The sequence below is a fragment of the Empidonax traillii genome, unplaced genomic scaffold (genome assembly GCF_003031625.1).
Source record: "Empidonax traillii isolate 1590-97213 ecotype Southwest subspecies unplaced genomic scaffold, ASM303162v1 scaffold132:size1788729, whole genome shotgun sequence".
Lineage (NCBI taxonomy): Eukaryota > Metazoa > Chordata > Aves > Passeriformes > Tyrannidae > Empidonax > Empidonax traillii.
In genome coordinates, this window is record NW_020955325.1 from 1413503 (window position 1) to 1437874 (window position 24372).

Sequence of the window (24372 nt, forward strand, 5' to 3'; positions counted from 1 at the left end):
CATTTATAATTTGTTCCCTGTTCCCGGCCGTAAAAGATTCCCTGGTGTTAGGTCCAGACAGGACCCTTCACCTTACAGACTCCGCGGTACGCCTAGAAGTTAGTAAATATACAGAAATAGTTCTTTGTTAGTACCCCCTTTTTTATTTTAATTTGCTTGGAATAAAACCTGTGTCTTCACCTATCACATTTTGTACTACCTGTGGGTATTTGCATAAATCACATTGTGGTTATAAAGGGGTTCACACTATCAGGAAGGAAACTGAAAACTGCTGCAAACCAAGCCTTGGTAAGGTAGTTTAGGTGTTGTTTCCCTACGCAGTCTTGCAATTTGACTTTATAAGTTATTCCTTGTATTTGGGGATGAGAGGACTGCAGGAGAAATGTGTCTTCATGTTTTGGGTTTTTTTTTTTCCAGAAGAAAGTTGTCAGATGAGGTACACTGGAGATATAGCCCATTTCTTTGCATGGGGGCATATGGAAAAATGGAGATGTCCAGGCTTCCTCCTGCTGAGAAACCCCAGAGATTGCACTGTTTATATCTAGTGCCTGTGACTGAGGAGGGCTTGAACTGCATCACTGCTGTGATGAGAGGCACCCAGACAGAATGTGGTTGGCTTGGAAGGGGTATCTGTTCAGGGCAGACGTGATTTCCTCTGTGTTGCACTGTGGTATGGTGCCCATGATTGGGCTGTAGCAACCATTTCTCCCATGAACACAGATGAAGAGTGTAGGGAGCATTTTCGACAAATCTCTAGGTATGAAGATAATAAAAATCAAAATCAGTTTGATAAGGGCAAGCTCTCTTTCTCTACTGACATTTATATGCAAAATATACCTGTTTCTTTAGGGATCACTCTGTAAGAGAATACTCTATGAGCATCCTTATCGTTTTAAGACTGCAATCCGCAAGAATAAATTGCGTGGAAAAGGTGGTTGCCTTTAGTGTGTTGCAGAACGTCCTGCTCACTGTACAGCAAAGCTGCTGGTCAGCTCAAGTTCATAGACCTGAATTAATCAGGACAGTCTTCCTGAGTGATGATACGGACTTATGGTTGGTGGTTTCCGTATCTGATGCTAAGAATAGTTTTATGTATGTTGGTCAGTACTTTAGCTTAACAAATACTGGTGAAAAGGGACATTAGTCCATAGGCTTTGCCTGAGGTAGTTAATTTTATATGCAGTTTCTCTGAAGAGAAGTTTCTCTCGCAAATATTTAGGGTTTTCTTCAGCAGTAGTATTGCTGGAGGCAACTGCCAAGTACAACTAGATTAAGTGTTTGCATCTGAACAGTTTATTAACTGAAACATACAGATTTATGTTGACTGCATCTATTTGTCAATTTAGTCTGAACTTGGCAAGTATTTATGAAAAAGGAAATGGCAAAAAAATATTATGACATTTTATATAAAAATATTTTGACTTTTCATTTTTAACAATGTCTCAATGTTTAACTTATTCTGAAATTACTTCCTTTCCCAGTCAGTGAAAACAAAACCTTCTGATTGCCAATGAAATAAAATGTTTTCATAGAATAGCATAGGTTGGAAAGTAGTCTCTGGAGGTCTATAGTCCAACTCCCTGCTCAAAACAAGGCCAGCTTTTAAAGTATTTCTGTCACTTTGGGATTTCCTTCTGTGACTGCAGTCTTTCAAAGGTGATTGAAGGTCTTGCATCAACAGTGGCTGGCTTCCTAAGTATGTTTGGATGCATAGGACCTTTCTGGTCTCATGAATTTATTTATGTCAGAAACTTTGGAGACCTGAAGGCAGACCTTGCCACTGAATACCACAGCAAAGAAGGCATAGTTTGAGTACTTCAGCCCTATTCAGCTTTGAATTTAGAAAACTCCATACAGAACTGTTTCTGGGTTGCTTTTGTGGGGCAATTTTTGGTCCAAAAAACAAGGACGTTTTCAGATTGACCTGAAATAATTTTCCTTCTGCTGATGTTGCCAGTTTGTTCACTGAACCAAAAATGCCTCCCCTTCTTTGTATTCCTTAGGTGCCAAATATGATCTGTGCTGTGGCAGCACCTCTGTGGTCCAATTCTTGTTCTGCAAACATGTGCTTGCATATAGTGTAAATATTCTCCTTAATACCATAGTCTGATATTCATGGTATTTATATTCTAGCAGCTAGTATTCTTCAGTAGATAATCAGATGTGCCTTATGAAAGAGAAAATTCACAGGATAGGTTCATTTTCACTTTTTTTTTTTTTTTTTATCATGCTGAAGGAATGTTTCTTTTTGTTGATGAGAGAGCAGCTGTTTTGTGCATGATTTTTGACTATGTGGCTATTGCTTATTTGACTATAAATATAAAAGACTAAATTTCCTGATCCAGATGGTTGTCCTAGATTGCTGTTCTGATAGAAATAGTCTTTTTATTGTTCTTTGCATGAAGCCATGTGTCTGCATTTGATACCTCATTAAAAGTCGGCATCTGTATAAAACTAGAAGCTATTTTGCTTTGTGATGCTAGTGATGTTGATTGAGAAATTAGAAGTCGCTTAATTCTGACTCATGTCTGGCATTTTTTTTCCTCTGTACCTGCTTGAAATTATGACAGGGATGTTAAAGGATATTAAATGTGACCCAGTTGCTTGCAGGCTTGTACAAATAGCTTGGTTTACAGGTAAAACTTCAGCTACCTAATGCTATTAAGCATTATACAAATGTTTAGCTTTGCATTATACAGATGTTCAGCAACTTTTAGGACTGGACCTGAGAGTGAACGAGAGACATCTATAAATGCGTCCCTCCTCACAGAATTAGTGATGAGATATAGCAGTGCTCTGTTATTTATTGAGGCTTTGAATTTATGCACCTTTCCATCTGATTTTCTAGGGTGATGTGCTATATAGTTCCCACTCAGCACCTCTGAAAATCAAGCTGTCATTGACTTTGTGCACATGCATTAGTTAAAACTGAACTGCTGTCAGTTCAAAATACTGTTAATTAATCTTTGCAGTGTAGGAAGGTCAGAATTAATTTCCTTTAAAAATAAACAAACAAACAAATAAATAAATAAATGAGAGAGAAACCCTGGAGTCTCTTCCTAGCAAAGAGGGGGTCCAGCCGGCTGCGAGGGTCAGAGGTACGGAGCTGTTGGTTGTGGAAGGGCCTGCAGCAGCTGCTCTGTGGGGGCACCACTGACATGTGGCACAGCCCTGGCACGGGGCAGACCTGGGCAGGACAGGGGAGAGTGACTGAGTTTGCATCCCAAGGTGTGAAGCACTCCAAAGGCTCAGGCTGAGGCTTGCACTTGTGTTTGGTGGTGGTGGTGTTTGGTGTTTCAAGAGCCGCTAGGCAGGTCCAGTTTCAGGCTTGTTTCCTCCTCTTTGTTATCTTCTGCTTTCACCTTTTGTTATAGGCTATGTGGGGGGCAGGACACACATCAAAGTCACCACTTGTGCACTAGTCACCACAGTGATTTCATAGCCTTTCACCACTGAGGGAATGGGAGAGAACTGGATGTTAAGGCTTAAGCTGTGAGAAAAACTTGTAGACCTAGAGCATCCAAATTAGTGGTTTTCTAAGTGTTCTTCCATATTAAAAGTTTCTTTAACCATTCAGTGATAAACCTCAGGCTGGTGACTGGGGAAAATTGCTTGTCACTCAAGCAATTCAAGTTTCACTTATGCCATCCAGCTCCTTCCCCGACTGCTGGCTGGAAATGCTCCGCTTGATAAAAGCTCACAAAGCAGTGAGAGGGAGTAGTTTTCAACTAGTGATCTAAAGCATCCATTAGAAATACAGGTTTAACAATAAAAAAGCATAAAAGCCCTAAAACAATGAACCCCCAAACTTGACCTGTGGTCCTGCAGAGTGTTAAACGATGCAGTATTTTAGAAGACTCTTGTGAGATCAGGCTAATATGGCACTTGCAGATGAAAGTTTTATTTCTATAAAAACATGAGTCCTGAAAAACCAGTACTTTTGAGATTTAGGAACAGGAGGCTTCTGAGATCTAATCCTCATTCTTCAGGCTTGGCTATTGCCTTGAATAACCCATCAAATCCTTACTTCATCATATAATTAATGTTCTTGGGGATGTGATGAGCTAAGTGATGGCATTTGTTTTCCCTGAGTGATTCTGCAGTGGGATTACCAATCTTAGTGAATCATCCTAAAATACCTTATCCTTTTTCATTTTAAAACAAAACTGAAAAACCCAACAGCTTCCCAAAACCCTTCTTGAGAGGAATGCTTATTCCCCTTGAAATCAAGGGAACTACAGAGAGCTTAAAACTCTTGCCCTGTATAGTTGTGCCAATCATCTGTATCATGGCTTGTGTTAGCACTCTGAGTGCAGTCCTGGGTGTTGACTTTCCTCAGCTGATTGACACTTGGGACTTGATGGTCTGTTCTAGTTTTTATGGTGCTTATCTTGCACTGATTGTAGAATATGTAAATCCACATTTTAAAGAGGACTTAAATGTTCTGCTGCTGTGATAGCTTTCAAATTATATATTTGCTGATGATATGGACTGTATAAATGTTAGTAGTGTTACAGCATTTGTTCAGGATAGGATCTGAATGCCTTATAAACATGCATGGATTAATTTTCACAATGCTCTCATGGACGATAGAAATTAGAGAAATATTGGTGTACTCAATATTGCAGCACACCAGCTGCTCACCAGCTAGAAATAAAGACATCATGGAGAACAATACACAGGGAGAGAGGTATGTATAATCTACTCATCCCTGTAACAATGACTACCTTCTTTTCAGACGACTGGTGAAAGAAATAAAGAGCATGTGGGAGGTTTGTGGTTTGGGGGTGAGGTTTTCTTGCATGTCTTCAAACAGTCAACAAAGAAATAACCTTTTCTCAGAGCAAAAGGATCTATTTCCAAACTTGCAGTGAAAAACAAAGTGTACTTGTCACTAAGCTTTCCATGGGAAATGGAAAGAAATAGATGTTATAGAGAAATGTTTTTGACGAGCTTATGCCATTAATCAAATTCTACTGTTTTCACAGCTTAGCTAGAGGCCAACATATATAGTATTGCTTGATAGTCAAAACAACCTTAATGCTTAAATGTCTTTGAAGCAGCTTGAACTAATATGTAACCCTGACACCACTAGATTTTATTATTTCTTTAAAAACTTTACAATACTGGCTACTTAGTACTATTTTAACTGTGGTGCACAAGGATTATAATCAGGATGGGTGATGAACATGCACAGACATCAATTGATCTCAAGAGCTATAAAGTAATTACTTTCCTTCCTTGTGTTCAGTTCGCAATTCGTATGCTGATGTTGCTGTCAGAGCTCTGCTGTTCTGAAAGTGAGAATTAATTTTCTGTGTATTGGGCAAGAAAAGGAGACCCGCTAATGCCAGTGGTACCTTTCCAGGAGTAAGTCTACTTCCTGTGGGAAGAGATCTGCTTGCTTTGTTTTTTCTCTTTCTCCTGGTCTGTTGCTGTTTTAGGATGACTCCTTCCAATTAATTGTCTGGTGTATTCCCATCTAGTTTTAGCTATGTTAGAATTACATCTGGATATTGTATGAAATGCAGAGGGTTTGTATGAAGGTATACACATGAAATTGAGAGACTTCAGAGGTATGTTTGAGAAGAGGGATGGCATCAGTTTGAATCTTAGACACTATTTGTTATTGGGAGTTCTGAGGACAGAGAGATATGGGTATGTTTAAAGCTATGTGCTTAACTTTATCATTCTCTCCTCTTCTCCCAGGGAATTTTTTCCTTTACATTCTCCTTAGCTGACATGAAAGCTGTGACTTTTAAGATCTGAATTTCAAAGGAGTTCTCAATATTTGCCTCAGATGTCATCTTTATCTGTAAATCCTCAACTATCCTTTAGTCTGCAGTTTTGATCTCTTGGCTTTCCAGAAGCCTGTGATCCTTCCTTGATAGCTCCTTAAGCTAAATAAGGAGTCTCTTGCCTGTAGGCCTACATACCACTTGTCCTTCTCATCTGGGTTTCTTAGTTCAGGTGGAAAGAAACCAGTAGACTGGAAATTGGTGGTTGTCTGTAAAGCACCAGAAGAGGATTTTCATCAGTGAATACCGAACTTGTTTCTATGACTCAGGTTGATTTCTTCAGCAGGGTCCCAGGTGTTTTAGGAGTATGCATTGTAACTATTGCTGAGAGGTTTTTGGAGATAGAAGGGTTGAGGTGCCATTAAATAAATTATTCGTAGCTAGACTTATAACCAGCTTCTTGACTGCTAGATGTATCTTAATCTTTAAAATCAGTAGTCTGTGTAGATATGGCTTCCAAATTCCAATAAGGTTTTATTCATTTTTGTAGCATTTGCTAAAGGGAAAGAAAAACATGTATTCAAGAATGTCCAACCTTTTACTGTGATGCTTTGGGCAACACAACTTTATTTTGCTTTCTGCCTCATAAAATGTGGTCAGCAGTATCCACCAACTTTATTTTAAGGTTGCATTAGCATTGTAGTGTCCTGAAAAAAGGAGAAATTCTGCAAATACTAAGATGAAAATGAAAGACTCAGAGGATGACAACTAAAAAGTAGTATTTAACTTGTAGCTCGAGAAAGGACAAAGGAGCATTTGGAGAGACTCTTCTATGTCTCTACTCCTTGTATAGGTCAATTCAGTAGAACTTCCCCATGAAGTGTTTTTGCTGGGTCATACTTGTTTTCTGGTAGTAACCTGGAAATGTATAATCTTTACTGAAATGTGGCTTACCTTAAATAGGTAAAATACATACCAATGCTCTATCTATTAAATATCAGGAAGAATTTCAGTCACTAAAGTTTTGTCAATGTTACTAGATGGTCACTATCTCATGCTAACCATTCCTACTTATGAGAGGATAGTCAATGACTCTTAAAAATGTAAGAGCAGCTGAGGTCTCTATTCTGTTCCCTGTGAAGGCTATCTCTTTGAGACTGGTAAGCTTTTAAACACCTTTAACATTAAACACTTCAGTCTGCATTACTGATCCCTCAGCTTTCCAGAAGCATTTGATCCTTCCTCAATAGCTCCTTAAGTGAAATAAAAAGACTCTTCCATGTGAGGTCCAAGTACCGCTTAGCATCATTCTCTCAATTGTTTCTCACTTCAGGCAGAGGAGACCAATGTGCATTACAAGTTATACACGCACAGTTCACTAGTATCATCTGAAAACACAAGATCTCCACTTGAAAATTTCAGTTGCTCTTTGTGCTTCTTAATAGTATGATTTGTATGCATTTACGTGTTCTCCCTCCCAGTATACCTGTGGTTCTCAGTAGACTTATAAATACTGGATATTATGCAATGGAGGATTTAAAAACTTCATAAGTCATAAAAAAGAGTGGGCACTTTCAGAATGAAGGTAGCATTGCAAAAAGAAAGCTCAACCTCAAGAGTGTTTGCAGTGTTTTGCACCCTCTGTGGAATCCTGCTGGGTTTGTAATCAGTTAGACATAATTTCTGTGATACTATTACGCTTTTAGAGGCAGGTTGAAGCTAATTCATATCATAGTCCTAGCAACCATGAAGATAACTGTGTGCATTTGTAATACCTCAGGCACTCAGGTGTCACAGGGAAAGGTACCTTAATTGAGAGAGCAATTTAGGTCCTCCAAAATGTGATGCTGTTGTTATTTGCCCTTTGTATTGGCATAAAGAAGTGTTGGTAACAGGACTGTCTTCTGTTCTTATACTGTGCTGTTAGTGAGGATGGTGCAGTGTGTCCTAAACAGCATTAAAAAAAAAAAACTTTAATGCAATATTTGGCACTGGAGCTTCAAGGACTTGTGGTTGGTGTTTTTTTTTTTTTTTTTTTTTTTTTTTTTTTTTGTTTGTTTGTTTGTTTGTTTGTTTGTTTGTTTTTGTTTTTTTTTCCCCCTCCAGCTCAGTTGTCTGTTAAACTGCCAAATGTGCTTTTGGGAAGAGGAGTCTCTTTCTTTAGCACTATTTTCAGGGTTCTGAAACAGGGAGTCAGTGGTGCTCTCCTATTGTTAGAAGGTGGTCTCTAAATTCCTGAAGGATACATACATGCAGTTAATGTAAGGCACTGTATTGCCACATACATTGCTGATTTATCCTGCCTTCTGATCTCCTTGCTTTTCAGATTTAGATGAGATGTTGTTTCTATAATATTTAAAAAAAAAAAGGTACCAAAACCCCCTCTACAACAATAATCAGATCATTCCAAAATTCAAATAATCTTTTCTGATGAAGTAATAGAGGCAATTAGAGCAGGAGAACACTTGCTAAATGGAATGATACAAGCTTTTCCAGTCTGCTGTGATGCAGTTCCTTACTAACATCGCAAAAGCAAAAAGAATTTTTTTGGGGGGGGAGTGGGGGTGGGGAAAGGGGATGGCTGTTCTTGGTTTAAAGACCCATACATTTGATTCATGCTTTTTATCCTCTAGGTAGTTTGAATCTCATCCAGGCAGTTAACAGTCAAATTATTTCATTGCTGTTGTATGTGTGTCTGTTGGATACATCATACAACTCACTCCAGTTGTCTCAGCCTCATTTCCAGCCTCTATTTCTCACTATCATCATGATTTGTAGCATTTATGGGAAGATTCGAAACTAAACAGGAAGAAAAACTGTTGTCTTCCTGTTGGTAGCACAGTCTATCTATGCTTCAAGTAAGGTACATCGATGGGATTACTGAGAAGATATTTGGGATTTGTATCTGTATTATTATATCTATGCAGGAATAAACAGAAGAATTAAATCTCTAGCTTTGTCACCACCACATCTTGCTTTGTTTGGCACTGCATTACTGGAAAGCTAATAAAATATAAAGCTTGCTTAAAATAAAAAGCTCTTTTCCTCCTTATTACTGTTGTGGTGTACTACAGTGTGTGCATAAATGCTCCGCTCCTGTAATATTTGCTTAAAAAATTCTGCCCTACAGTAAAACCTTGTATGGTTCTGCATATTTCTTAAGCCGTAGCATTCTTTTCCGTGGCAAATTGTATCCATTAAATGAAGCATCTGTAATCAACACGTATTTACTATTATGGGGGCAAAACTAGGTTGAAGTTTTAGAGTAATTTCAATAATTACTGAGGTGTCGTCATCTTCAAAGCAAAATAATGGGTGAAAGTAACTCTGGAAAGTAACTCGGAGTACTGTAATTCATTTGTACTCGCATAGGATTGTCTAAGCAGGAGCTGCAGTGAATGCGGTTTCCCTCTAGTGGTGCTCCCTGCGGGAAGACGCTGCTCTGTGATTGCCTGCCTGCTTAGCTTGCTTGCACTAAGCTTTGCTCTCTGGAAATCGAGTGTGTACAAATATTTCCTTGGGCAAATTGTAGATGAATCACAACATAGCAGCTTCTGAGTTCTTTATACCTATGCTGAATATTTTGTTGCCCTGAACAGCAATATAAGGTGTTTGGCAAACGTGAAGTGGTTCATACGACAGACTTATGTGAAAACAAAGCAGTCTGATTTCAGCCAGTATGACTGAAATCACTTTGAAGTTAATTTAATGACACTCTTGTGAATCTTAATTTTAAAAGCCTGAATACTTGATTTTTTTTTTTTTAATATACTTCTGTGTCCTTTTTGTCCTCCCTACTGGTTGTGAATATAAAATAAAATCCCTTTCCTTAAAAGAGGGCTCTCAATAAAAGTGGAAAACCATCTATTATCATTAAAAATTAATAATATCTTGAATATATAATTAGAAATACTTCATTTTATTTTTAAACACTGAAAACGTTTACATTTATCTTGAAGTTGAAACATTTTGAACATTTTCTAAGTAAGAATAAAATTATTTTTGTAAGAATTGAAACATCCTTTCACTGAAATTGAAATTTCCTATTTAAACCCTTTTTGAGGGGATCAAGTTCCTATTAATAGAAATGTTCCTTTGTTAAAAATTATTCTGCTGTACATACACGGTAGTTAGTAGTCTCTAACAGTGTTAATTAGTAGTAGTTATTTAGTAGTAGTCTCTAAAAGTGTTAAAATTGAGCATTAGTGAAACTGAGGCAAACAAGGAGTATGACCCACTGCCTATGATGGAAAAACCTTGACATAAGCACAGTTTGTGCCATGTGTGACCTGTACCATATATACCATCAAATCATCACTTTTCTTGTTCTTAATCACAAATTAATTCATGTCAACCGAAAGACATAAAACTCAATTTCTGCACTAAGTTTTGTTTCAAAGCCATATGAAAAAGCTGCAGTCATGTTGGATGCAGCCTGAATTTATGTTGAATCTTATTACAGCTATTGGCCAGGGTATCTGCAAATGAAAGTATCAGTCATTCAATATGGTGTTATGTGTATTTATAGCAAAAACAAGGAACAATGTTGTGGGTTTTGTTTTATTAAATAAGGACCTTTTTTTTTAAAGGCATTTTAAAATAGATTGTATCCAAAATAATTAAACCCAGCTTAACTTATTTTTTGTCAAATTTGTATGGAGACTGGGGAATTTTTTAGAGAACTAGTAGAGTGGTCTTGCTACTTTTCAGTTATTTGCTGAGCTAATTCCATGAATTTATAAGTTTGACTGTTGGGGGAATTCTTATTTGTACTTGTGAGGATAATTGCCTCTGTGGGTGGTTAAAGGATTTTGTGTATGCACTTTTTGTGACTGTATGAGTGCAAATAATTAAAATTTGCTTCTGGGTAGGTTGGTGTAAATCATCTCAACTTTATTGATTTTTCACAATAAAGCCACTGTGTAAAGCTGTAAATATAAATGATTTTAGCACGGCTTACAGAAATGTTGATTCTTAAGTCTATGCTGTGTTTTGTTTAATGTGTGTGGTAGTACCTGGAGATGAGCCCGTTCCTTGAGGAACTGGAAAGACTGGAGCAGGTAAGGTCCCAAGTGAAGGTATTGATTATCTGTAGGGAAGTGCAACTATTTATTCCTTGTTGGTGGCCAAAGTTTTCTTGAGAAGAGGTATTCTAAAGCCTGTATATGAGCAAAACTAGTGTGTATGTGTAAGAATATGTGTTGAATCGACTGGGATATCTACATAAATGTCTGCATTGTATGGAGAGTCTGGGGTTGCCAATTGTTTCCATAGTGATTAACAATGCTCCTGGAGTTGAACAGCAGTTCCTGGCCAAGAAAAAGGCCTTCCCAAAACTCTTTGTCCATACTAGTGCTGCCTGAAAAAAACAACAAAATTTACACTACTGACTTATGTTCAAGCAAGACTGAAAGTTATTGAAAATTTTCTGAGTAACTGCAAGCTCTGCTTTTGAGCCATTCTTCTGTTTTGATATTTGACCTGTTCTTTGCAAGATCTTGCTACATATCAGGAAGCCATAAGGGTGTGTGAAAAATTGCCAGCATCTTTGTCCTTTTACCCATGTCTTCCTTTTTTTGGGTCTCTTGATTAATTCTTGTGTTTCACAAATCTGTGTACTCACATTTTGCACAGCAAACCACAACTTCTCTAGTCATTATGTGGAAGTGTAAGTAAAAACAATCAATGTCCCTCCTCCAACACAAATAAAAAAAAATGAAAAAAAAAAAAAAAGAGGGGTAAAGAACCTTCCCTTTCCCAGCCCCTACCTACCTTAGGATGCTGATGGCATTTTGAAGGGATGTTGACCTGTATAAAAGAGACCCAAAAATGCATCTTGCCACTGAAAAAACCTGAGATGGTAGCTGAGCATTTTAATTAAAAAGTAAAAAGCAGATAAAACCTTTTTAGTGTTACTGAGGGTCTTCCCTAGAAAGCATTAGTATCACTGTAGAATTTTGTATCATTGTAACTAGTGAGGTAAGCACCTATTCCATTTTCTTCAATATGGCAATGTCCTTTCTGGCTGTCTCTTCTGGTGTTCTGCAGACTTAAATGTTTAACCTCTTCTGTTAATGTTGGATAAGATATGCAGTAATGAAGATAGCCTGGTTTCATGAAGGTCATTTTAATCTTGTAAATGGATAAGATGATGATAGCCTGCACCAAGGGTAAAAGCACACCTTTTGATCCACCTATGAGGAAATTCAGAGGGAATTAACCCTCTTCTCCTTTGCCTTTCATGGGAAGGCAATTGTGCGTGCTGTTAGCCACTAAGGGTGGCTAACAACCAGTGTCTTCAGAGTTATTGTCAGAACTGCATTCCTCTTACCAGTTGTTTGTTCTAAACAAGCGAGTTTTTGGGGGCCATGTGGAAAGCAACTTGCAGCTGAACTAATGTCCGGAATTGGGGGATGCCTTAGAGACAGATAGTTTTGCTTCTGATTAAGTAGCATTTTCCACTGCAAAGCGCAAAAGGAATATGCACTAGTCTGCCTCATTTGAGTTGCAAAATGAAAGGAAGTGATCAATTCTGTATGACACACAGTTTCTCAGAGGACATTAGGAAGGGGGATGGAATGACCAAGGAGGCCAGAGACTTTCATTGGAGTAATGCTGCAGTAAAAACTTCCTTATTCTTTTTACTGTTATGTTGTCCTTTACTCTTCTCATGCATAAAAATTAAATAAATTGCAGAAATTACAAAATGCGCAACTGCCCAAAGTATTATAAATAGAAAGTGTTTCCAGGTGTGCCACTCATAACATTGCTACAAGAGTTCCTTGTCTTTCATCATAACAGAATGTCACACAAAGGGAAACAAAACAACAAAAATCCCCCCAACCTTTGTCTATACACTTAGTTCTGTCTGTTCAGCTGTAAGACCACAGAAATGCCTTACCAGTTAGAAGATGGTACTTAGGGAGAGCATTATGGTGCTGATACACATGGCCCGTTTCCTTTCTATTTTCCCCAGCATTGGCAACTGTTGGATTAGGAATCTTCAAGTCATCTTTTAAAAATTGATTGCACATATACCTGAGATCAGCTCAGTTGGTCAGAGCATGATGCTAACACCACCAAGGTCATGGGTTTGATGTCTGTATGGGCCATTCACCTAAGAGCTGGACTTGGTGACTTCCATCTCAGAATATTCTGTGATTCTGTGATAAATGTCTGTATAGTAACAGCACACGTAGTAATCATGCTCAGTGAAATGAAATTTGGCATCCTGATGTAAGAGTCCCTCTATAAACAATTCTTGAAACTACTCAGAATTCAATGGGAGCTTAACAAAGAGAGCAGCAATTCATTTGCCCACTCTCAGTTGAAAAATGGGAGCACAATTTTGCTGCTTTTCAGGTCAACCTACCTGATGCGTAAGTGTCCTTAAAGCATTTGAAAATAAAACAGTTTGAGTAGAGTAAAATAATGGTTTTTTAATGCTGTGTTTTAAGCTCAGGTATGTCTGGTTTGAAAAACTTACCCGCATGGTCTTAAGCATGCTCATATACTGAATTTTTTTATGTGGTATTATTTGGGTAACCATGCTAAAAGAATCTGGTACCCATTGTTGCATGCAAAATGAGGGTTGTGAATGAACAAAAGTATTAAAACCTTTTTGTTGTTGTTGTTGTTTCAACTGATCAAATATAAAATTGGCTGATCAAGACACGGACTTAAATAACAAAATAATTTGCATATGCAGTGCCTAATTTTCAAATTTATTAGCTATTAATCCATTAATATCAAGCTATTAATCCATTCCTTGTAAATAACAATCTCATTTGTAGACAACCTTATTCATTTGGAAAAAGAAGTGGGAATGTTGAAACTTTCCACTCATTTATTTGTGAATTGGTTAAGCTACATTTTGTGAAAGTCTAGTCATATAACTTCTGTTAGTGTTACAGTTTTGTTTTGAAAGTCTTACAGTGGGCATCAAGACAAGCCAAATTGTTTTTGTTGACCCCAGTTTTGTCAGGGTAGGGTTGAAAAATGGTAGCTACAAGGTCAGCAACCGTGAGTTACTCAGCCATGCTGAACGCAGAGCTGCTGCATAGAAAGCACTGCATTGACACTTGAGTGGTCTCCAGCACAGCTGACTCTTTCTCTTGGCTGAGCCCTCCAGACCTCTAATAAATATGTGGAAAAGATTGGTTTTTAAAAAGCATTTGCTACCCTTCCCCATCCTTCCCCTGCTTTCAGGTCCAGATGAACTCCTTGATTTTCCTGCCTGGGAAGTGGCTTTGTGGAACTACACTAACTGATGCAGTATATTTTTATGTAGACAGTAATTTTGCTGGCCATACAGAGATATCATTTTGTGAATTCTGCTCTAGGATAAAATGTGCTCAGTGATGTAAATCAACCATAATTTTCTAAGACTCTGTTAGAGTTTTGTTTGTCTGGTTCCGAAGAGTTTAAGCTTTCTGGCCATGGTCTAGCTGCCTTGTACAGCTGGATTTATATATGGGGTACAATGTGACTTCAGCACATGGATGAGGAACTGCAGAGTTGATGGGTTTCTCCTGTTAAGAAGATATTCTCTGTAACTGCAATATATGGCACCCCATCCTTTTAATCCAAGAATGATTCCTTTTTTTCAGGTCCCTAGAAAAATACTTTTTTCCTCTTGCTTTATGGTAAAATTGGCTAGCAGTGGGATTTATTTGAAAAGATATTAAACTTCTTTTTCTATTAGCATGAACTGCATGATACTTTAAGGAGAATAACAAGATATTAATTTTGTTTTGGTCTCCTTCTGTGGAATTCCTCTAGTAGACATATCCTAGCTGAGAGAGACACCACCTTCTTTGGCCGTGTTCCTCCATTGGTGAGAAGCAGTTACAGTAATGTTATGAATTAGGCAGCGTGCATACTGTGGACTATGGGCTATCTAATGTAGTTTTACCGGTGTAGAATGTTGAGCTATAGCAGTGCCTCATTGTCCCTATCCCATCTCTTTTACTAAGTTCAGTGTGCCTTGTTTTCATTTCCTTGGGTTTCCCTTTAGCCAGTTTGGGCAGCGGGTCCAGACCCCATGTGCAAAACGTTCTGCTGTCCTCATTCTGCATTTCTCTGATATGCTTGGATCAAAACCCACCACTTTAATACCGTACTGAAATGAGGCTAGATGCTTTTAATTTAGCACACACCATTATTCAATTTCACTTACCATTTGACATGAGTGAGGTGTTCCAGTCCTGTAATCTGAACAATTAATTTTTTAAGTAATTGCCTGTCAACTGTGATGTGTGAGCAGCAAAACATAACAAATATGGGTAGCACTAATGCTGTTTTCCCAGGAGCATTGTTTGCAAGGGCAACTGTGGTATAACCTTTTGAAGAAGAAGTGGCTCCTCTTTCCCGTTTGACCTGTAATTCAGGGGGTGAAGTAAGCACCTAAAAGCTAGGCTTCTTTGCCAAAGACCCTTAAAGCAATCAGCCAGGTTGGTGAGTGGTTTTCTCTCTGTGATTGATTTTTTCAAAAAAATTATTAATTTTTGAAGGGGTTGAAGTTATATGGGGCTTTTTTTGTTGTTTTGGGGGTGTTGTTTTTTTTTGTTTTGTTTTGTTTGGTTTTTTTTTTTTTTTGAGACTGAAATCAACCTGGTGTTTGATACCGAAATGTTGAGAGACCAGTGTATTTAACTTTGAAAAGAATCCCAAGTACCTTGGGGATGTTGTAAATCCAGATTCTTAGAAGAGCAGAATTAGGCTGTAATAGCTCCACTCTAGAGACATTTCAGTCATCAGCTTGTTTTCCTATTACTGCAGTGTGTTGTACAATGTAATATTTGGAAATGAGTACCACAGCACAAGAGGGATTTCTACACGTTTTAAATGCTTGTGACCCCTGGGCTCTGTGGAGGAAGGCACCTGACTGAGTGGAAGTGTTTGTGACCCTGACTCCAGTGAGCTGGGAAAGTGTAGGTGTGAGTGTTGATTACGGGTTGTAATACACCTAATACAATCTACTGGTCTGTATCACACCAGGTTGATTTTGGTGACTTTCCCCACTGAGCAAGTACTAAGCTTTTGAGTGTTTAGCTTTAACTGCTGTACCTGTCACCATCCCCAGGCAAGGGACCTGAAACTCTTTATGCTGGGCAGAAACTCAATGACAATGAATGGCACACTGTCCGGGTTGTTCGGCGAGGAAAGAGCCTCAAGCTGATCGTGGATGATGATGTTGCGGAGGGTAAGTGTGATGTATGACTATTTTTTAGTCATTATCTTTGTATCTCTATTCCCAGTCTTTCCTCTGCCATTACGACCTTTCTCCCTGTTCTTGTGTGTATCTTTCCCCCCCCCCTTTTCGTTACTACTTGTATGTTATTTAACGTTTCTATATTGAAAACAAATGCTCAGGTCTGAGAGACTTTCTTAGCCAGCACCAGAAACTTCTGTGACAACTCTAACAGTATGAAATACAAGCTTAGGGGACGGATAAGCTTACACATACCTGAGACTGCAGAGATGTTAAGCTGCACTCTCTCTTGGTTCAGGCTTTAATTGGGTTAGATGTGAATATACCCCATTCCTGAGCTGCAAATGTGGTTTCCAATGCTGTGGAATCAAAGCCAAAGCTCTCCAAACTTTCCTCTGCACTTGTCCTTTGATAAACCTGTATTCATTACATGTGTTAGAGACCACGGATTTATGTCTCCCCTGTTCATTATATGGGTGTGGTTGTTTAGGGTGTTTTTTTTGAAGTTGGAGGGGTTTTTGGTTATTTTATTTTTTTTCAAAACGAAAAAAAACTTCTTGTGTTTATGGTTCAGAGCCTCCTGGAAGAAAAAGCAAACAAAGTAGTTTGTTCTCAACTTTATTTTAGAGATTAGGGAGGATTCTGACTCACCAGAGTATATCATATCACATTGAGTATGTCAGTCCTTTTTTCAGATAGCTTTTTGAGCTCCTGCTTCTTTTTGCAGAGAAATGTAGTTGAAGGGAGGAAAGAAAAGGTCAATCACTCAGGAAAGCTGATGTCTCTCAGGCTGAGATTTGCATTCAAATGATCAAGGTGCTTTAGATTAATCTTTTCTTCACTACAAAATTTTAGATGTTACACTTTTCTTGTCCAATTTTCCATGGAAACTTATCTGTCTTTTTTTGAAAGTCTAAAGTTCTCATAGTTGTAAATAACTGTATGACCTTGGGTTTTGAGGAAAATAGCAGCAGCCTGAAGGCTGATAATAGAATCAGAAAAAACAGAATCCTGGATTCAACACTGTTATGGGTATATTTGTTTAGTTGTGACCCGTGATGTTTTGCCAAAAGCTGAAGTTCTCTCTTCTGAGTAGCTTGTACTCAGAAGACAGCTAAAAGTAATGGCTGCTGTATGCAAAAAGTTTTTTTTGCAAAAAACTTTTCCTATATCCTATCTCTGAAAAAAGTTTTTTGTTTTCTGTATGAATGTGATTAATTTTAAATATTGTAGTAATTTAGATTATTTGGAAAGCTGTGAGCCAGAAATTTGAAATAAACTCATAGAAATGAGTTTGCAGTAAAATGGTTTGAGGTATTTTTGCCCTCTGAAGTAAATATATGCTGTGCTGTATGGGCTGTGAATTTGCAAGAGAGTACAAGAAACATACGCAAGAAAAATCTTTCCCTCTGGTTGCTGGAAGACAACTTCAGGAGTGGCTTGGTCAAAATTAACTTATAGGAAAAATAAATTTTGTTTAAGAGGGAACTTTCTGAGTTAGTGACGTGCTGGCAAACATTTCATCCCTAATATTTCTGCATTTGAGAACAATTCTTCTGGGATGTGCTATTTTAGGAAGCCCCACGAGGTGGCACTCTTTGCATTACCGAATTGATCCCCAAAAGCCATCTGTTTTTGAAGTCTTTTTTTTCGTGGAACTGAGTTTATAAATAATAATGATACAATCCTACACCAAAATAGGATACGCATATGCACATGTATATGAATTACATAATTAAAGATGCATTACAGCTAAAAATATCTGTTAAAAGAATGCCATCATGTCAAAGTCAAAAGTCAGAACAGCTAGAGAGTTAAGATTTTCTGTGCAATTTGCATCCCACTTCCTTGGGCAGATGATAACAGTCTTGAGTGATGTGGTCACATAGATTTTTCCACAGGAATCTCGCTGTCTTAGGTATAGATCAGAAGTCTAAATTGGGCTCTAGTAAAAATAAACAACCTGTTTGATTTCCATCTTCTTATTGCTTGTTTGGAACAATGCACACCAGAGCTAAGTTTTGCTCTAAATATAGAGCTGGGTTTTTTAAATTTTATTTATTTTATATGTGTGTGTTTTGTGCTACTCATCAATATATTTATACAGAACTAAGAAGCTGCAACTGGATTTATTCCCTTGTCTCTTATGTGAAGCAAGTGGGCATCTTTTTTCCATTTTACAGATCTGGGAACAAAGCACCAGCTTAAAGTTGGATGTATTTGGTACAAATTTGACATGATTTTTCAGTCATTTTCATCAGAAAGATTCAGCATATCTGTAAATTAGATCCTGTAAGTTAGTTCAACCCTGCCACCTGGAGAATTAGGTCTAGACAATTAATGACTACCAGTGAAAAGTTTGTAATGAAGTGTCTGACTTGGCTTCCTGTAGGACATCTAAGGCAGAAAGAGAGTCCAATTCCTCTGGACAGCATTTTGCTGTTTAATCACAAAGCTTTCGTCCCACATTCCACTACATCTTAGAACACATGTGATAAATGAAATGCAAATATAGCAGATATATTCAACCCTATAACATCATGCTAACACTGAAATACCACAGTGGAGGCTGGACTTTTTTCTGTCTGATACCACTTGAACTAAAGAGCTTCTGATTGCTGCGGTAGTTACAATACTCTCTATAGAGCACAGTGGAGGAATTAGAGGTGAACTCTGCAAGTGGGGCTGATAGCTAATGAGATCAGAAAATACTAGATTTCACTCCATGATTTCCTAGGATATTAAATCTCTGTCCTGATTTTGCTCTTGTATTGCCATGTCCTTTTCAGCGTTTCACTGAAATACCCTTAACTTGCTATACTACTGCTTCTAACATGATCTCTTTTTCCTTAAGCTAGCCCCAGTTTTCTCAATTTTCACCTCTTCTAAGATTCTGGTCTCACCTCTTCCAACCTCCTGCACTCCATTTTTAATGCCCCCTGTATTTGGCTTCCCTGTCCCGGCATACTCCAGATTTTCCAGTCCTGGCTTTTCCCTCCCTTGGGCCACCACTACTTCTTTGTGTTTATCTCAGTGCAGAAAAACAAAGAAGAGTTTTCTTGCTTTTGGTCCTTGACATCACTTAGTTTTATATTTCTAATTTTTTGAAGTAAAGAAGCAGGATTTTTTAAAAGAGACTTTCCTAATTTTATTTTTAAGAAAGTACTCATCTAGTTTGATAAAAATCATAAATTTTCATTTGATAACACTGAAGCTGAAACAGCCTCTAAAAATCACAGTAGTGGAAGTGAGAAAGTTTGTCTAAACAAACATCCTCATATACTGTTTCAGTTTCTGGGAACTGGCAAACTAAAATAATATTATTTCTGGTAAAGAACTGTTCCAGGATTTAAAACATTTGCATTGGTCCTGACACTTGAATTTCTGAAAAGCCAGAAGTATGTGACTGTCTTCAGCTACTTCTAAGTTTGATCAGCATAAACTGCTTGTATTGAAGCTTTCTGTGGTATTTGTATAATTGCCTTTAAATTTAGATCCGCTGCTGAAATTGGGAATAAGTGAAAAAATAAATCGGTTTGTTAACATTTTTTCTTCATATTTGAAGTAGGTACTTGAAAACATTTTTTCTAATAACTGTGCTTGTTTGCTGTCTTTGCATAAAACTTGATCACATTTGGACAAAGTATAAACTGAAAAATTTTATCATCCTGAGGGGTGATTTAGGAATATTTCAGTGTTTCCAGAGGCTCTAAGCAAGAAAGTGACCATCAGTTTATTAATCTGACTATTTATACGCCACAAGCCAGAATGTATCATCCAAGTGTCTTTTCAAATGTGTCCAGCTTTCCTTCTATCCTAAGAGGAAAAGAAAAAAAAAAAAAGAGTATGTTGCCATTAGTAAAAAAAATCTTGAAAGGGCAATTTTTTGTTTGTTTTGGGTTTTGTTTGTTTGTGCTGTTTGTTTTTGTTTGTTGTTTTTTTTTTTTATGCCTAGGAACTCTCTAGGTAAGAAATGCTAGGAGATTTTAGGGGAGAGCACAGAATATGAGGAAGCTTTGGGGACTTAAGTGGACTTTGTCCTGGATTTGCTTGTGATGTGACTGATGTGATTCCCAGGTATAATCCCAGTGACTCAGAAATATCTCTTGCAGTGATGAGTCAAGAATTGTGTATATATGCTTACTGACCAGAAGATGCAATCAAATAGGATATTGTTGCTAATTTTTGTCTGTCTGCAGCACTCTGGAAACATTTATGCAGATCTTTATCTAGTTGTCAAATTTCACAGAACTAGTGTGAATTTAAATATTTTCATCCCTTCTGTTTTTTAAACCTGGTGAATTTGATCAGCATGTTGAAATATTATTAAAGGCAGGCAGAGGAACCAGCAAGTAGTGTGGCTAAGAGCTTTGGAAAACCTTCTAAAAGGAAGGACTTTGCCTGTGCAGTGTTTATGATAATGGACTAAATAGACTTGACTTTGGGAAAATTAATTTAATTTGCTACCAATAAAAATAGAGTTAAATGGTAAGAAACGAAGACAAGAAGTAAAACACTGTCCCCCAGCCTCTCCTTTATTGGGTTGACTCCTTCTTTCCTGCCTCTCCTACCTGCCCCCAGCCAGTGGAGCACAGGGTGGGGAACGATAGCTGTGGTCAATCTGTAGCAGCTCCTCTCTGATTCTCCTTCCTCCTCATATTTGATGTGTGACTAAATAGTTAAAACTGCCTTGATGAAGAGCTGTGGAGGACTAAAATAAGGTTGGCTGAAAGGGTTTTCATTCTGATGTTGCTCAACTTGTCTTTATAGCATACTGTTGTATTTCTTATGTCTGTGGGGATTCTCTGTCTGCACTGGTGCCTAGACACTTATTGAAATATTTAAATAAACTGTAAGAGTAGTCTGACATATTTGGTATACTGAATAGCTTGGATATTTTAATTGAGAGGTTAAAATCTGTAATGATGTGGCAAATAGTCCAAGTGGTAGGCTGGCGATTTAAATATTCAGAGGACTTTTTGCCTGTCACTTTCTTGTGTGCTTCCCTCCTGCTGTGCTCTTAAAACAAGAGAAATAACATCAAGCCAAGCACCAGGAGAGAACAACAGAAAAAATATTAGCAGTTTTTTGATCGTTCTCACTTCTTTCACTGCTCTATTTATATAAATCTATGTTTATCAAATATTTTCACAAAACGCACTTGTAAGAGTTGTTTCAGAAGTGTCTGAGTTTGGCAGGTGAACTGTTGGATCAAATACATCACTGTAGGCTTAAGGGAGAGAGCTGGTCTTCTTCACAAACAAGGAAGTATGTGAAACATTGGGGAAAGTAGAAAGCTTGCTACCTATGGCCCTTAAGACCTGTCTTTTCTGCCAGATTTTGACAGCTGCTAGACTCAAGTGTCTCCACCAAGATTCTATACATTCTTTCTTATGCAAGCTATCAACAGTGATCAGATAGGATTAAGGTAGCACTGCTATAGTCTGGAAACTGGAGTGTGAAGGGCTTCATGTAACCTGTTAGTTATCCCCGATGTTCCTCCTTGTTTCTGTCCTTCAGGCACAATGGTCGGGGATCATACCCGCCTGGAGTTCCACAACATTGAAACAGGGATCATGACAGAGAAACGGTACATCTCCGTTATCCCCTCCAGTTTCATCGGCCATCTCCAGAGCCTCATGTTCAACGGGATGCTCTACATTGACCTGTGCAAGAATGGTGACATTGACTATTGCGAGCTGAAGGCCCGCTTTGGTCTCCGCAACATTATAGCTGATCCTGTGACATTCAAGACTAAGAGCAGCTACCTGAGCTTGGCCACCTTGCAGGCTTATACATCCATGCACCTCTTCTTTCAGTTCAAGACCACCTCAGCTGATGGTTTCATCCTCTTTAACAGTGGTGATGGCAATGACTTTATCGCAGTTGAACTAGTCAAGGGGTAAGCGTCTTTTTTATATTCTACCAGCTTATTTATAGATAAACTTACTTATAGATAAGCTTAAAATGCTTGTATAAAGAGAAATTCATCTCATACTCAAGTTGTCTGTTTGCTGAGGTGTAAGACAAAGCACTTAAACATAAACACAAAGCTTAAGACTCCGGATTTTTATCACTGACTTCCTCCTGTGGCTGAGGCAAAAACACTTTTACAGTGTGCAGCATTAATATTTTAAATTGTTTGGATGTAGCTAGACTAATGTTTTGTCCTGTTAACCTCGCAGCTTAGGACAGAGGAGGAAGAAATGTGCTGAGGACTCTGTATCTCTCTTCTCTGCCCACTTCCCCTTTTTTTTTTCCTGTAATACTCATTTTTCTGCCAACTTCACTGGAGGGGAAAAAATGGATATGGGCTGCTGAATCTGTATTTCTGCTGGTGATATTTGAGGAAAAGCAAACTCAGCTTGCTTTTGAGCTGGTATATTCTTTTCAAAAGACCAACAGCTTATTAAAAAAAATCCTTTGTTAGATGAACAAATTTTGATCTCTTACAATTTAGTCACGGTAGACATGTTTTCCACAAATACAGTTTACTAGTCCTGTTTATTTCAATTCAATCTGTTTCATTTTTAACTTTGCACATACATCTTAAGTGGGACATTGAGTAATAGAAAATGCACCAGTCACGAGCTTCTGGTGCTCTGTTGAGAGTTGAGTTTTGTTGTCTTTTTTTTTCCTTTCTCAAAAGAATCCTTCTCTTCTATCCTCAGGTGTATTTCTGTGTTTGAACTATATAAATAATTTAGGGTAACACTCCTGTGACTTCAGTCTTTGTCAGGGTCTTTATTTTTTTGCCAAAAGCATTGCTAATTGTTTTCTAGCTGTTTAAATAAGCCTAATGTAAATTTCACTAAAACATTTCAAGTGAGTTCCCTGAATAACTTCTTAAGAGAGTTATTCAAAACTCAGAATGAACCTGAGGAATATATGCCCCAAATAAGCATATCTAACATTGCTCCACAGTACATTTCTCGATATTACCAATTTTAAAAAATAATTATATTCTCAGACAGCATTTTTATGGATCTGCAAGAACTTTGTGGAAAACGAGGAATGGTTAGGATATGATTACTCCAAATGTTGTAATCTCAAAATACTAATCCTTACACTTTAATGGAAAGGAAACAACTACATCTTTTCAAAGCAATGGCTAATAGTTTGGCTTACTAGAGCTTTCCAAACCAGAGATACTTCCCTTTGTGACTTTTGTAGATGTCAGGTCTGGCTAGAATAAGAGTCAGTAGCGCTGGAATTCTTACACAATTTCAACTAGTTCTTGCTGTGTTTACAGGTATATACACTATGTGTTTGACCTTGGAAATGGACCTAACGTTATCAAAGGCAACAGTGATCGTCCTCTTAATGACAACCAGTGGCACAATGTCGTCATTACCAGAGATAACAGTAACACACACAGCCTAAAGGTGGACACTAAGGTGGTCACTCAGGTTATCAACGGTGCCAAAAATCTGGATCTTAAAGGTAAACTCTACAAGACTGAGAGTTCCCCCCTTTATTCTTGCACTAATAAATGAGAGAAAACTTACAATAACCATGCATTACAGAACAGTAAATCTGAACTTTGCTAATTTTGTCTGTCAAATTCGTTTTTCTCTTTCTTGTTTGGCAACTTCCTGTAGCAGAACAGTTTGTCATATTTTACTTTTTCAAAAATTGTCATCTTACATTTTTTTCCTAATTAGGTAGCAATTACAGCTAGGATTATTGGTGGTGTTTTGCAGGGCTTTTTTGATTGATTGATTTTTTTTTTTTTTTTTTTTTTTTTTTTTTTTTTTTTTTTTTTTTTTTTTTTTTTTTTTTTTTTTTTTTTTTTTTTTTTTTTTTTTTTTTTTTTTTTTTTTTTTTTTTTTTTTTTTGTTTGGTTGTTTTATTTTGGGGTTTGGTTTGGGGTTTTTTTTGTAGTAAAGAAGGCAGAAATGACTTCCTGCACAATGTCTCGCTCTGCTTTTAACTTTTTTTCTGAACATCTGTTCAGAATAAAACTTTGTTTTATTCACATTTGGTGACAAGGAAAGTCACTCTAAAAGGTGTGTAACTTGCTCCTCCCTGTACGTTTATCCCTCTTTCCTCCAGGTGATCTCTACATTGCTGGCCTAGCTCAAGGCATGTATAGCAACCTCCCTAAGCTTGTGGCCTCACGTGATGGATTTCAGGGCTGTCTGGCATCTGTGGACTTGAATGGGCGTTTACCTGATCTTATCAATGATGCTCTGCACCGCAGTGGGCAGATTGAGCGTGGATGCGAAGGTATAACTGATTTCAGAGAAGTTTCACTCACAAGCACTCAATTGTTACTTCATTGCTGCCCTCTGTGCGTCTCTTCCACCTTACTATTCATTCCATTAAGTTGCTTTTATTGCGATATCCTTCATTACACTTATGTCTTCCACATGCAGCTATTTGCTACAAGTTTTCTCAGGGTGGTTTATAAACATTACA

The 24372-nt window shown here is 37.7% G+C and overlaps 1 protein-coding gene across 1 annotated transcript in view; it reads left to right on the forward strand.

Moving 5' to 3' along the window:
- NRXN3 (neurexin 3) overlaps positions 1–24372 on the forward strand; it is a 744047-nt gene that overhangs the window by 421520 nt on the left and 298155 nt on the right. The window contains exons 12-15 of the mRNA XM_027883699.1: positions 15823–15942; positions 21472–21853; positions 23204–23394; positions 24007–24180. Coding sequence (XP_027739500.1) covers positions 15823–15942; positions 21472–21853; positions 23204–23394; positions 24007–24180 — 867 coding nt within the window. The remainder of the gene's footprint in view (positions 1–15822; positions 15943–21471; positions 21854–23203; positions 23395–24006; positions 24181–24372) is intronic.